Here is a 16,076-nt window from a genome sequence, read left to right as displayed (position 1 = left end):
ACACAGTTTCACAGCAGTAAGTCCAGTAACAAATCTCCAATTGCCTCTTTCCAGTAGTTCTTTTTTTTTTTTTTTTCATGTTGCAGTCCTTAACATTGGGGGCCTGTGTTAAGTACTTAGTTTGAATGTGAGGTCCCCAAATAGTTGGGGAGAAGTAATTGGATTAGAGGTGTTAATCTGTACACATAAATCCTTGCTGAACGGGCTGTTAGGAGATGGGGCTTGGTTGGAGGGAAAAGGACACCCAGGTTGTGACTTCTACTCTGGAAGTTGTGTCACTGTGCCTCCTGTGTGAAGTGAACTACTGTTCTCCAACAGCTTCTCTTCACTCTGTTTTTCTATCTCACTGTGCAGGAGGCAACCCAAAAACAGAAGTCAGTGACTACTGACTTAAACTTCTGAAACCAGGAGCCAAAAATAAGTCCCTCCCTTATTGGTTTTTGCAAGCATTTTGTCACAGCATCAAAAAAGTGACCGACAAATAATGGGCAGTAACTGTGACCACATCTTCCCATGTTGTGCAGAAGCTTTTGCAAGTGGGTGATTCATGCAATTCCAAAAAAAACCAAACCTAATTGGTCTAGGAAGACTTTAGAATCTTGTAAGCAAAGCTTATCATGCAACTGTCATGGGAGCCCAGAAACATGGATAGTAAAGATGGGCTCTTGAGTTTCCAGATGGAAATGAAGACTGGATTGGAAATTGTCCTGGAGAAAATTTGTGTTGTCTACATTTTGTCCCTGTTCTGACACATAGTGGGAGGCTGTGTTGAAGGATCATGGACTAGTTAAACTGGTGCAGATTTCCAAGCAACGCATCACCCAGGCTGTTCGCATAGAAATTACTGGATCTTTTAACCAGTTCATCTTCTATCACAACCTCCTATCTCTACTTTCCATATCATTTGACCACAAGGCCATACAACTGCATCTAGGTTGTTTGTTGAGATGTGGTCTTGCTATTTTGTTTTTGTTTTTGCCCAGGCTAGCCTTGAATTGCAATCCCTTCAATCCTTACCACATGAGCTGGTAAGATTACAGGTATAATTGGGTCTTAGAGAATTTTATATAACCCATTTGTATGTCTTCTAAGATTTCTTTTACATTTTAATGAATTTCTGATGCATATAAGTTCACATTCTTGTAATGTACTTTGAAGACATATATAACACAATTACCCTGATATCTGTTTGCTAATTAAGGATTGTGTGTTTATTCCTATTCTGGAGTGTTGTTTTTTTCTAGGCAGGTTTAGGTATTTTGATATTTAGATAATCCCCAGGCATATTGTCTCCCCAGAAAGTCTACCCTATTATTGGTATATAAGTGAGGTACAGTGAAAACCCAGCACCCATATTAACATCTGGGGCAAACTGATGCAAGGCTAGATTGCTTGTCTTAACTGTGGTTTGTCTCCTAGAGTTAGGCCTCATTAGTTCCATATTTGTTCATGATGTTTGCTGGGATTTTTTTCTCTTTTAGCTAATGGGTTTGTCCAGTTTTGTTCCCTCTGAATCATCAAAATGTAGAAAGCCCTTTCAGCATTAGAGAGGTTCTCTGTTTAGATCCCTGGTCCTTCATAGCCTCAGAAATATGGTCATTTTCCCTGCCTTCTCCCTCTGATTATCTGTGTTCTGCATTCCTAATCATTCTGTTCCTCCAGGGATAGACGATTGCCAGAGTCTCTCTTGTGGGTTCTCTTCACTTTGGTCCTCTGCAAGATCTTTGATCTTCTTCCTTCTAACAAGTGGCTCCACAGATCCTCAACTCTAAGACAGTCATCTATCACTCTTCTGCTGTGGCATTCGCTCTCTGATCTTTACAACTTCCATCTAGCTGGCTGCTTGTAGCTCTGAGGTGCTTCAATCACATTGGCAAAATGTTCATATTCAGAAGAAAATCTATCATAAAAGAAGTGGATGTAAGATATTATTTGCTCAGTATTTTCTTTGTGCATGCTAGGGCTAAACTCTGCTAGTCCTGTGCTAATGTACTTACATAAGACATGGATGCTGACTCTTACCAACTAGTGGTTAGGTTTGCTGTCTCAATCTGATAAAGAATTGAAGAAAAGGATACACAAAGATAGGGTAAAGAAGTTGAAAGCTTAGCAAGGAGAAAGTAAAAAAAAAAAAAAAAAAAAGAACCACACCTGTACCTCTTTGTAGCTAGGTTGATCAGTATAAACCTCAACCAAAGCTACAGTGGACTGCCTTATCCTATAGGAGACCCAGACAGGTGGGAGCAGATGTTTACAGACCAGAATTGCCAAAAGTGGAAAAAAGCAACAGACTTCTCTAAAGAAAAGGGGTCCAAGAATTGGAAGCCTGGCACTGGGTCCCCTGCATTAGTGCAAAGGCAGGCTGGCTCCAGTCCATGAGCCTCAGCCTCCTCCCCTCAGGAACTGATCTGACCCTCTGCTCTTTCCCTATGCTGCATACATAGTTGTAAATCTCCCACAACTCAAGGAATTAAGGTTCAAGGGAGTGACATGCAAACATAAGACATCAACACAGCGCTCAGTAAGAGGTTATGTGGATGCATGCAAATTATGTTACAGAATATCAAAGGAGGTAGACCTAACAACCCAACTTAGCCCAGAGGAAACAAAAGATAAGGTGAATCAGAGGAGATATAATTTGGGGGAGGAATTCCACAGATTGAGTTAGCAACAGGGCTTCTTCTGATGTAATATCACTTAAAATTTTTTATTGTTATTATACAGGGGTTAGAGTACATTTCTTTTGGTACAATGTCACCCTTTCCCTCTCTGTCTCCCAGTTTTCCCCTTCCATCCCCACCCACAAATTGTAGAGATCATTTTCCACATGGTGTCTAGTGAGTACCACTGCTGCATTTGTTCACCCTTTGTCCCTCCATTTCTGTGCCCCCCCCATTATACTCCCAAAGACATACAAAAGGACAAAAAGAAAAGAATCAGAAAAAATTTAATATTCATATTACTATTGAAAGTGTACCTGCAATTATTAGTTAAAACACTAATAGCATTGACACATTATGAATGTGTTCAAGGATATAAAATAGTACTTAAATGTTTTAATTGTTCCAATTGCTTTCTCCATAGGTGTTCAAAGCAATGAATATTCCACAGATCCGAAATCCTTCTCTGCCTCCTCCAGAGAAAATGCCTGAAGCCTATTCAGCAAAAATTGCTCTGTTTGGTGCTGGGCCTGCCAGCATAAGCTGTGCCTCCTTTTTGGCTCGATTAGGCTACTCTGACATCACCATATTTGAAAAACAAGAATATGTTGGTGGTTTAAGGTAAAGCCTATGTTTGTTTCCATGTTTGTAGTATCAGATGAATGGCATAAAATCATTGGTTCCCAGTCATATAGAAATTGCAGGCTCACGGATGGAATTCTGAATGGTCTTTTTGCAAATGCTCAAAACTTTATTACATTGTTGCTCCATGTTTATGAAGTTTTATTTGATATTTGAGAAGGGTTTAAGAATTTTGCTCTTTTTCTGTGAATCCAAGACATTTCAATCTTGGTCTCTTGTGTTATAGGAACCAATGACAAATATCAGGTGTCTCTTTCGTAAAGATGAACCTGAAAATCTTGAATATTAGAGATGAGGAAATACTACCTCCAAGAAACATCAGGCACTTTAGTTATGATTATATACTTGTTGTCATGATCATATATTATCACTTTCAAGTGTTTAAACTCCTACATTTTTCTCTAATTTCTGCTAGGATACCTCAAAATTGCTCTTTAAGAATATATGTTTTGGATCATCAATACATTTATACTATTTAATATTGATCATTATTATTAGTTAACTAAGATTCAATCACATAATAATTTATTACCATGTACATTTCTAGATGGTAATAAATAATGGTCCCTTTATATAAGTAACATACATATTCCAGACATTTCAGGCAAGAGACATTATGCTAATCAAGAGTTAAATTGTCAAAATTGCATTACATGAGTACAACTATTTCATACGTGTATTTTTATCAACATTAATATGTAAGCAACTCTGAAAATGAAACTACTTAACAAAATATATATGTAAAAACTATATATATATATATATTTGATTTATTTTCTGCTGGTACTGAGATTTGAACTTCAGTTGTGCATGCTGTCCTTTCAGTGTTCTTATTTAAGGCTAGCATTCCACCACTTGAGCTAGAGCTCTATTTCCAGATTTTTTGGTGGTTAATTGGAAATAAGAGTCTCAGAGACTTTCCTGCCTAGGCTAGCTTTGAAGCATGATCCTCTATACTCAGCCTCCTGAGTAGCTGGGAATACAGGCATGAATTACTGTTATCTCAAGATATTCTGCTAACAAGCTAAAAAAAATACATACATGTTGATTTTTCTTTTCTTCTTCTTCTTCTTCTTCTTCTTCTTCTTCTTCTTCTTCTTCTTCTTCTTCTTCTTCTTCTTCTTCTTCTTCTTCTTCTTCTTCTTCTTTTGTCAGTCCTGGGGCTTGAACTCAAGGCCTAAGCACTGTCCCTGGCTTCTTTTTGCTCAAGGCTAGCACTCTACCACTACATTGATTTTTCATTTCACCAACTTTGAAGAATTACACATATTTTATGAATTTACTTCTCATTGTGAATAAAATAATCTTTTTTTGCTGTAATGATTTACACTTTCGTTTTAGTGGCATTTTGTTAGAGCCTTATGAATTAAGAAATGCATAATCTTTCAGCAGCATATGTAAAGCATTGTAGGGTTATTTCCAATTATACACATCAGTGACTATGAAAGCTACCTTAAAAACTAAAAACAGAATTGTGTGTACCCTGGTGGACAAAATCCTTTTGCCCGAATTGCATTTTTACAAGAAGCCTAAAATAGAACCAGCCCTGTTTATGACTTATTACATGTTGCCAATTTTAGCCGATGCTAGCATCTCACCTTAGTTTTTATTCCAACTCAGGATAATTTGTATACATTAGCACTAATTATTTGTTTTTTTATATTTGTTGAACATATTTAGTGGGAAAGACTGCCCTGAATTCATGAACAAAAAGATTGCTCGTTCCTTCCTCCTTCCTTCCTTCCTTCCTTCCTTTCTTTCCTTCTTTCTTTCTTTCTTTCTTTCTTTCTTTCTTTCTTTCTTTCTTTCTTTCTTTCTTTCTTTCTTTCTCTCTCTCGTCCTTCCATCCTTTTTCTTCCTCTTTCACTTCCTTTTATTTTATTCCTTCCTTCCTTCCTTCCTATTTGTCTTTCTCTTTTGTTCCATCCTTCCCTCCATTTCTTTCTTTCCCACTCCCTTTCTATTCCCTTCCTCTTTTTTTTCTTTCTTCCCTCCCTCCCTTCCTCATTCCTTCTCTAATTCCTTCATTTTTCTTCTTTCCTTTTTTCTTTACTTCTTTTTATTTTTCCTTTAATCTTTACTCCTGTTTCAAATTTTTATTTTCTTTTTTTTTAATTTTTATTGTCAGACTGACATACAGAGCAGTTACAGTTTCATATGTTAGGCATTGGATACATTTCTTGTACTGTTTGTTACCTCCTCCCTCAAAAATTTTCTTTTCTTTATTTTGCTTATGAGTTGACTGAGTTCTTAAGCATAGGATGAAATATCAAATCAGTCTTGTTTGTATTCACCCGTGTTGCTGTACTCTGTTTCACTGGTTATAAAAAGTATTAAAAATAAAACCCCACAAATGACATATTTAGCCAGAATTACAACCACAAAACTTTCATCTTAATTTAGTTTCTTACATAAAGATAACTTTTACTCTCTTGGATTGCCAAAGTGACTGAAAGAGATTAAATTCATGTATTTGAAATCAATTGCTTAAGAAAGAGATGTCATATTTTATCTCTCAGTTTTCCATACTGATTGTCTTATCCCAGGTGAACTGGTATCACAACCACTTTTTAAACATCACTGGAGTCAGTGAGAAATATCCAAGATTTAATGCCTATTGTTTCAAACACAATTTGGTTTGATTATCTTCAAATCTGCAACAAATGTATAAAAACATCAATTCTTTTGATTTTCTCCAACCATGGATTCTTTGTTAAAGCATTCATTTATAAGAATTGCAAGATTTAACTGTGTCACACATAAACAATGTTAGTAGAAGATTAAGTATACATACTTTAATTTTTATTTTATTTAAGAAGTAATACTAATCATGTTATTTTTATTTGTCAGAACTGGGCAATGCTTCCTTTGCTTTAGTTATTCCACATTACAACATTTTCATTATATCTATTACATCTCATATTAATCATCAATAAAGAAAAACGTGGTCTAAGTAGAATGGTTTTGGCACTAGGACCTGTTCTGTTAAAATGTGTTATCTGATGCAAATGTCAAGGCCAAACCTATATAATAATGCAATCAAGCCAGACTCTGGCAAAGCATGAAAACTGTGCTTTAGAAAGGATTCTGTAGCTATATTCCATTAAACATAAGACTCATGATCATAGAAGGAACAATTTCTTTCATGTTATCTGACATGCCACTGACTATATTGAAGGATTTATAGCTTCCAAACGTAAAAATTTCTATCAAAGCCAAGATTGCTATGAGAATACAGACAGAAGAATAAAAAATGGTTTTCCTAAGCACAATAAACTTGGGGAAGTAATGATTTCTATCAAATTCATTTTCTTAAGCTCTTTCTCACCATAGTCTGCACTGGGTAATCTCATTTACTATCTTGATTTCTAAAAATCTTTATCTGTCTTAAGTTCTCTGTCCCTAGCATAAACTTCATAAGACTAATGTTGTTTCTGAGCTTGCTGTTTCTCAGGCTCCCATTTCCAAAAAACAAGAATTATCTGATTACTCCTTAATAGTTTAGCGATTGCGATTGGTAGCTGCATTTTATGCATACTTTTGGAAAATATCCTATTACGTCTGCATCCATGAGACTGTGTGTGTGTGTGTGTGTGTGTGTGTGTGTGTGTGTATTGGTAATGGATCTCGGGGACTGTCCACCATCCCTTTTGTTTTTTTCACTCAAAGTTAGCCTTCTACCACTCTACCCACAGCTCTACTCCCCATACTTTGGCCTTAAGTCTCATTTCTTTCCCACCCAGGTTGGCTTCAAATTGTGATCTTTAGATCTCAGTCTCCTGAAAAGCTAGGATTACATGAATGAACCACTGGCATTTGGCCACATTGCTTTAAAAAATAATAAAAATATGCACTAATGTTTCTTTTCCTCTCTCTATTTAGTACTTCTGAAATTCCTCAGTTCCGCCTGCCATATGATGTCGTGAATTTTGAAATTGAACTTATGAAGGACCTGGGTGTAAAGGTGAATATAACTTACAATAGACACACATGCACACGTGCGTGCACTCACACATACACATACATACACACATGCACATTACTCAAAAAGAAAATCATGAGCTCTAAAGCTGAACAGCAAATGTCATGCATTTTCAGAAAGAACAATTAAAAGCTACACCAAGCAGAAGCAGAAAGAAAGATGCTTTTCCTTGCTTAGGGCATTAGTCTGTCTACTGTCTGAATGCCACCAGCCTGGAAAAGGGCAATCAATAGTTCTCATCTGGAATGCCTGCATGTGATTAATTGTCTGTAAGAAACAAATTCTGAAATTGCTTTAGGGGTTAGATGCAGCTAATAGAAGGATTTGGTTTTCTAGGAAGATTTGATTTCTAAATTCATGTTTTTTGGTTTGGGTTTTGGTTTTTTTTCATGATTTTCACAATTTGGAGCATAATTTCTTGCAAAAGTTTCTATTATTTATTACCCACAACATGTAATTATTGTTAATGTGATAATCCTTTCTTGACATAAGCAGTAAATCAGTGGTGGTAGAAAGCAACAACTCTGTATAGTAAATTTGTGTGTGTGTGTGTGTGTGTGTGAAGTACTGTGTTGTTCTCTTAAGGATGGTTGAGAAGTTGACATATCTTATTTTCAGAATATAGTGGTAGCTGTTCCTGTTTTGACTTAATTAAGGGTATTTATACTGGGAACTCAAAGGGTGTAATTTCTTACAAAGACCAATTCAAATTCCACCCAAATGAATAACACTTATTGGGTGGGCTCAAAGGAGGGGGTGAAGGAATGAAGAGAGGAAGGGGAGAATGCAGTCATAATATTCGATGCATATTATATGAAACCAGGAAAATTGAGGCTAGGGGTTGGGTAGATTGAAGGAGAATGGTAAAAGGGCTGATAGCGAACAAGATGCATTGTACTTATAAACTAATTGGTTGAATGGTATTCCCTTTGTACAACTACTTCAAGTTAATACATATAGTAAAGTATGAGTATTATAATGCAGGGATTCACTCGAGCATATTATTGCTCTGCTTCGAAAATTCTCACTTCCCATATAACACAATCGATTAATAATATACAGTGTTTCACCTAATTTACATTTAAATTATGTGCAAAATATATTTTGAAAAGGAATTAGAAAGCTACTCATGGCTTTTAAATTTACAGATAAAATCTAAAGTTAACATTATAGGTTTTCAAGTCAGCCAAAATTTCCTGCCAATAAAATAATCACACTTTTCTCTGACTTTGTATCTTGTGCAGCCTTTGACGAATACATTCCCTTATAACCTCTCAACCTCCAGCTTTGTCTCATCAATTTTTCTAATTATTCTTTCACAAAGTTGTATTTCAATTAGTCAACAAAGATTATCCAGGACTTATTTTATGCAAGAGTATCTGAAAGGTTAGAAACATCTAGAACCATTCTCTCTTGAATTCTAGTCCTGTGTATTTAACATTCCATTAAGTAGTTCTGGCTAATCGTGTGTTGACTTCAGTTCCTAATCTGCACTCTTACCTCCATGAACAAATTTTCTTACTGGATAATTTCAATTTGCTTCATTTTATTACTGAATATTTTTCAAGCAAGATTATTTCTCTAGAAAATTAGAATTTTATCTGTTATTCTCAAAGACACAATATATATGCATACATTATAGATACCTATCTATATGTATAACATAAAATATATTGCATATATACTATGTATATGATATCATGTGTAACATATTTAACATTTTCACCATTTAAATGGTTGGAATATCCAGTATGTAAAAAAAAAATGACAAGATGCAAAACTTTTTTTATTATCTTGAGGATGCTTTCTTTTTCTTATCACATTGAATAGTTTACTTTTTATTGTTAGTTTACCAAAATTTTATTAATCTTAAACATTTATGAAAGTATTAATGAAATTATTCTACTACCTTTTGCTAAAAAACAAACAAAAACCTTACATTCTGTTCAAATGTTAAATTGTATGAATTTTCTCTTTTCTGGTATCCACAGACCTTTCCATCATATATCCTTTTCTAAATCATTGGGGTTATGTTTGTTTTATCAGTATTTTTAAAGTTTTATCTTACATTCACTTATTTACACAATGTGTATTGGAACTAAACATGTGACAGAAAATAGTGTAATATTGCCTTTGCATAGTTTAAAATGTAGAAAGCACAGTTTTGTTTTGGTTTGTTAATTTTTTCTGTTGAGTTTTGATGATAGCATTATAAAAATGGCATTATAAAAATAAACGTTCAAACCTTTAATTATCTTATCAATGACAAGAGAATTTGTCTTAAGGCTTGTCTGATTTTGTAACTTGATAATTTTTGTGATTCTGACTCAAAGTTTCTTGTATAAGAGACAGCACTAAACCATCTTCAAAAATATCTTTAAGATTGTTAATGTTTTGTATTTCCTTTATTTTAATGTCAGTTTTGCCTGGATTCATTTTCTTAGACAAACTTTCAGTTTGATAAGGCTTTTGAATTTATTAACCTAGATTGAAACATGGAATTCTAACATACGGTAGAAATGACCCACCTGTATGCATGATTGTGTGTGCCTTTGCATCTCTATTCTTGGTTTTCTTTATGATTTCTTGAGAAGAGTAGGTAGTGTTTCTATAAATGACATGTCTTTCAAAGAATAAGTTCTTAAAAGCTTTATATCTTCTTGCTTACTCATTGATGGCTAGAATTTTATTAATTTCCCTTTTATTTTAACCTCTTGAGTTGCATACTTAAGTTGAATGATGACACGTGTTAATTTGTCATGAGTTAAAGCTTTATTGGGATCCACATATTTTTCTGTATTTTAATATTGTCATTTTCCTTAGTAATTAGTTTTGTTTTTCCCTCTAAGACAACAGTTTTGTAGGATAACACTTTTACTTGCTTGTCTAATAAAAATCCTGCTCAAGGAAATTGGCAATAGAATTTAATTTTTTTCCCTTTTTCCCTTTATGTGAGGATTGATCTGTCAGCCTGTCTGTCTGTCTATCTGTCTGGCTGTTTAAATTTACCAAATATACTCTCAATTGATTTTATGTCAAAGTCTCCTATGATTGAAGTATTATTTGTTATACTTCAAGAGAAATAGCCTCTATTATTTATATAATAGCTCTTAACTATAGTGAACTTTCAATACAGACTTCTATGAGTTATTTTTTTAAATTATTTTTTATTTATTTATTTTTGGCCAGTCCTGGGCCTTGGACTCAGGGCCTGAGCACTGTCCCTGGCTTCTTCCCGCTCAAGGCTAGCACTCTGCCACTTGAGCCACAGCGCTGCTTCTGGCCGTTTTCTGTATATGTGGTGCTGGGGAATCGAACCTAGGGCCTCGCGTATCCGAGGCAGGCACTCTTGCCACTAGGCTATATCCCCAGCCTTATGAGTTATTTTTAATCTAAGCTTTAATAGCATACATGATATTGTAGTGTTTGCAGTTGTTTAAATTATATCCTCTTTTCTGTTATGCAATTCAGTGCTTAGTTGGACATGAATATATTTGTTTCATAGTTTCTATCTTGTTTCAATTCTCCAGTGTTAAAAGTGTGAAGAGCACATAACGATTTTGCATTATTCTATACATGCTAACATATGTACATATGTCATTGCACAAAATATTTTGACAGAATTCCAGTTTTGATTAAACTTCAGTTGTGATTGCTAGGCTTTTCTTCTGCTTCATGATTTTAGAACAAAAATTCACGGAGATCTCTTTATAACCTCTCTATATCCATTGCTTTTTTTCTTGTGGTTGTTTGAAGGCTGCATTTCTGTATTTAGATTGGTATTGCAAGACCGATATTAAAATTCTATAATTTCCCTAATAGAAGAATTGTGCATTAATATCACAGCATGAGCTTATTATAATGAGTATACTATAAGTATAGAGAAAAAAGACTCCAGTATTGGGCCAAAGTAGTAACAATGACCTGAGTTTGAATTTGAGTGAATTTTTATTCTGAATTTAGCTAGGAAGTATCTCTTAATATATTAATGACACTAGAAGGAGTTGGAGTGTAGATGAAATAATTACATTGATGAAAAGCGAGATATAAAATATGTATTTAAAAGCACACTAAGAGTGAGCAAATAGAGTGAGGGATGGTTGGTGAATATAGTTATAATCCTCAATGTAAATATGTGAAAATGGAAGTATAACTTTAGGGGATGGGTGCGGTTGGGAGCAATAATGGGGAGAATGATGTCAGAAATGACACCATTTGAGGTACGTTGTACTCCTAACTTGACATGTTGAACTGATATCCCTTTGTACAATTAATTAGAAATAAATAACATACATTTTGCTATTTTGTAAGTCTTTTTTATATTTCTTAACATAAAATATAAAGAACATTAACAAATACCCACAGTGGACAAAGGAACACAGACAAAAGTAAAATGTTCTCTGTGTGATTTCCCTAACATCAGGTCTACTTAAGAAATAACACTGAGATCATCAGCTCAATGTAGAGGGAGGAGTCCAGATGTGTCTTCATCCATTGATTGTTTATTGCTCTATGCCTTTTCCCACCATGAAGTTGCTATGCAATAATGATAGTTTTTTTCTATAATGCCTTCCACAGTAAAGTCATGCCCTGTTGGTCTGTCTCAGTAGATTAACATTACATGTCAAGGTACTTCTCAGCCTTCTATACCAAAGGAAATGTAATTTTTTTTTTCATTTCCCCAGTCACTCACCAAAGTGGAATTAAACTGTAGAAAGACAGAATGAGTGTTTGCATATAACTTCCTTCTATGTCACAAATGCAAAGGCATTTTCACTCTGATATGATTGGGATATCTTAGTTACCATTTGATAAATTATTCAAGGCCACTAATAAAGTAAATTCTGTGGAGCACACACAGGGTGAACACAGAGTGTCAACCAGGGTGGGAGGTCTCTGTGTCTCCATCTTTCTTAGCTAGTGAGAGAACTCAACCTCACATCAGGTTTTCCAAGGATCATTTTCACCAGGACCCCAGGACTAGGGTGTGAAATAACTTGACTTTGGAAATTGCATTCTTACTCAGTGTGCTAACATTATACTCAATAAATAGACTTAGTGGTTTCTTTTATACATGTTCTTTATTATGCATGGATAGAGTACTGTTTGATACATAAAATGATAGAATGCCCTATTTAAAAAAGCACAAATGATCCCAAGTTTGATTAAATTACAATTCTGAAACCTAGTATTAGATATGTTTAGTAGGATCTAATTTCACTATTATTTGTACTAAGTACTTTGGATCATGCATATTTAATGAATGTACCAGTTTATGGTACCCTAGATGTGTTGCAAAATTCTGAGTTACTAATCTCACCTTTATGACAGTAGCCTCTGCTTTTATTATAAACATCTAAGCAATGACTTTGTCTACTACTACAAAAGTAGGATTTGTATTTTGAGAAGACAGAAGTCTATCACTTTGTGATCTAGTCTCAATCTTCCTCCCACACTTCTTCCTCTGCTCCTTGCTCCAGAAGCATTGTTTTAGGCAGGTCTTCCTATGCACTGTGCTGTTCTTTAGCTTTTACAATGGTGCAACGTCCCCCCTCATCCAACTGCCAAAGACATAGGGTGTAGGTACTGTGTACACTGTCTCTGAATGTAGAATATGTGATTTCATTAAAGGTTGTCCAAAATCTTTGGTTTTTCATATCATTCTCTGAAAAATGAGGGCTGGTAATGCCTCACAGGATGCTATGAGGGTCAGAGGACTCAGTATTACAACTTGGTATTCATGTAAGTACTCCAAGCTTGGCAGAGGATCTTCTTTGCCTCATGCTAGATATTTTAGTTTCTAGAAATCTGTTAACATCTCTCCTTCTCAAGAATGCAAATACATTCATTAAACATCATATTTCCATTTATTTATTTATTTATTTATTTATTTATTTATTTATTTATTTATTTATTGCTTTATTATTATTGTAAAGGAGATATACAGAGAGGTTATGATTACAGAAGTCTGGAAATGAGTACATTTCTTTTTTAACAATGTCAGTTCTTTACCTCTTTCCCAGTTTTTCCCTCCTGTCCCCACCCATCAGTTGTATAGTTCATTTTAAACATGTATTCTCGTGAATAATGTTTATGCATTTGCTCACTCTTTGTACCTCCATTTCTGTGCCCCCACTTACCCTCCCAAACACATACACATGTATGAACAAGACAAACAGGAGTGAAAACAAAAAAAATCAACTATGCAAAAGAAAAACAAATCCTGGCTTCCACTTCCTGGAGTTCATTTCAATAGATAGTATTTTATATACTCATAGCTATTGCACCTGTACAGGTGATCCTTCTTTGATGGATGGGGTGTGCTGGCTCCTCCCTGACAATTGATTCTCTGAACTCAGCTGATCTCTGAGTGTTCTTCCTCCTCTGGAGTTCATGTGTTTTAAGTCTGCAGCACACTCGACACCTCTGTCTCATCTTGTCCAATCTGCATGAACTCATCCATGTAAAGCATCACTGTGAGTTTGTATGGCAAGTCCAGATTACTTCCAGAGCAAACTTTGTGTGAATATTCCTATTTATGTGCCCCAAGTGTGAATGGTTTCTGATTCATTTTCTAATTGCAATCGAAAAAGAAATGTACATTCACCTCATCAGTGGCCGCATCCAGTATCCTAATCTTCTCCTCAATCTGCTCTTGCAATAATAACACATCTGCCATACACATATCACAGCTACCCTTTAAGAAAACCTTCAAGAAAGTTTGCAACCACCCTGTTGGAATAATCTGCTCTGAACAAGGGCTAAGCCAGAGATTTAATCAGAGAGTTGATAGGGATTTCTACCATCTCTTGCCATCCCACCCAAACCTTGGATCTGAGTTTGAGTTATTCTCGTGGTTAGATTTCAGATCTCTTCATGGGCTGTTCCTCAACTGTGATAATGATCACAACTGTCATGGCATAGACCAGAGATGTAGTTTGTGATTTCTTCAGCTGATAAGTGTAACAAGTCCAATTAAGCACTCAGAGATTATGACGATGCTCACCGACAGGGTTAGAGATCTTAGGGGATTCACTGAACCGGATTTTAGTCAGACTCCATTTTTACCTCTTTGTTAGGTTCTTATTCTTGTGTCTCCAAATATCACTGTCAATAGAGAGACTCGTTCCCCTCATCCTTAAAATGTCTGATTATTTCTCTTAATCAGTGACAAAAGGTAAATGGCATAGTTCCGTTTGGAGGACTATGGTAATTATTACAGTAATTTTTTTGCAAAGATATTCACAAAGTCTCCTCTCAACTCCCTGAACTCAACTTACTTTTCAGTCAGCAAGGCTCCACATCTGAAAATTGATTCATACCTGGGGGACTGACCAATATATTGTGATCAGTAGTGAGGTAACTATTCTCTATCTCCTGACCTTGTTCATCTTCCTTCCTTGGACAATTCCTGATGGAAATCCTAGTCTTTGAATCCCTGCTTCCTCTTTTCATTCTCATCAGAGTGACTTTGACCAGTAAGACTTTTTCTATTCTCTGAACTCTATGTGCATAGGGTGTTTCTCTCTCCCTCACCCTTCTCTTTCATTTAACTCTGCTAATTTTCTGCCACCACTTGATGGTAAGGAACCAGATGTTTGTCTCATTTATTATTTTATTATCTAAACTGCCCTGCACAGTTCCCTGAATATACTCAACAAGCTAGGAAAGATTCTTGTCCATATTTTTATATAAACTTGCTTTTCTTCTTCATTTGGTTCTCAAATAAACCATGTTAGTATTCTATTGATGAACTTTTTCTTTATTCAAGCCCATAGAGTAAAAGACAGAAATGTTTACACATATTATTTATGAAATTCCTGTGGGTAGATTATTTTGGCTGATTTTTTAATATTAACTATTAAGGTTTATGAATAAAATACTAAAATAATATTATTCAAACTTTTGTGTTTTATATAGATCGTTTGTGGGAGAAGCCTTGCAGTGGATGGATTAACCCTTAGTTCCTTGAAGGAAAATGGCTACAAAGCTGCTTTCATTGGAATAGGTGAGCAAGTTACATGGAAAAAATTTTACTTGTGTGTATTTTCAAATTCCTTTAAATTCCTTATTTTAAATTCCAAAAGAATGACCTCCTCCAGACATTTTTCTTAATAAAATCTACACCTGTCCGTGGAGTAACCATTAATATTAATTGGCTAAATATTTAAGTTTTGGTTATGTAACTAATTCTGCTTCATTCTGAACACATGTTGGCAGGCATGACTTCTACTTGCCAACTTTCTCACCATGGAAACTCTGAATTAGGGAAGAGGACATCACTTCTTTTAAATGAAAATCCAATCGAGTATATTGGTAATGAACAATAGAGATGGCTATTGGCCTTGGCTTCTCTTTTGTTTAAATTTTTTGTTCATTCATTTTCTGAAGGTTTCCCAACACTTTTGTTCAGCGTTGTTTTTTGTTTGTATTTCACATTTGTTTGAATTTAAAGAGGATCAGTCATGGATCTGAAGATCTCACGGACAGCTGAAACAGGTCATGGGCACTGCATTTCAGTATTTCATCTAAATATTCTGTGGATATTGAGTTTTCGTGATTCTTCCTTCTAGTTATTGTATTTTATTTAATCCATTCTCTATATCATAAATATATTCTAGTATGATTATATTTTGAAAAATTGAGGTTGGATATTATGTATTGTTTCTTATGAATTGTTTCTTATTTTAAGACAAGGTTCACCCTCTTGTCATCTCCTGTCATCTATGTTCTGTGACTGTGAATGTCTGAGGAATAAATCTGCATAAAGATGAAAGCTTTCCCACATCTTT

At 35.0% G+C, this 16,076-nt stretch overlaps 1 protein-coding gene across 3 annotated transcripts in view; it reads left to right on the top strand.

The window, feature by feature from the left end:
* The window catches only part of Dpyd (dihydropyrimidine dehydrogenase), a 706,501-nt gene that overhangs the window by 154,521 nt on the left and 535,904 nt on the right, over positions 1 to 16,076 (top strand). For all 3 annotated transcript variants that reach the window (XM_048352019.1, XM_048352018.1, XM_048352017.1), the window contains exons 5-7: positions 3,085 to 3,281; positions 7,185 to 7,266; positions 15,205 to 15,292. In XM_048352019.1, the coding sequence (XP_048207976.1) occupies positions 3,085 to 3,281; positions 7,185 to 7,266; positions 15,205 to 15,292 (367 nt within the window). The remainder of the gene's footprint in view (positions 1 to 3,084; positions 3,282 to 7,184; positions 7,267 to 15,204; positions 15,293 to 16,076) is intronic.

The sequence above is a fragment of the Perognathus longimembris genome, chromosome 7, assembly GCF_023159225.1.
Source record: "Perognathus longimembris pacificus isolate PPM17 chromosome 7, ASM2315922v1, whole genome shotgun sequence".
Classification (NCBI taxonomy): domain Eukaryota; kingdom Metazoa; phylum Chordata; class Mammalia; order Rodentia; family Heteromyidae; genus Perognathus; species Perognathus longimembris.
This window is presented reverse-complemented; position numbering and strand designations above follow the sequence as displayed.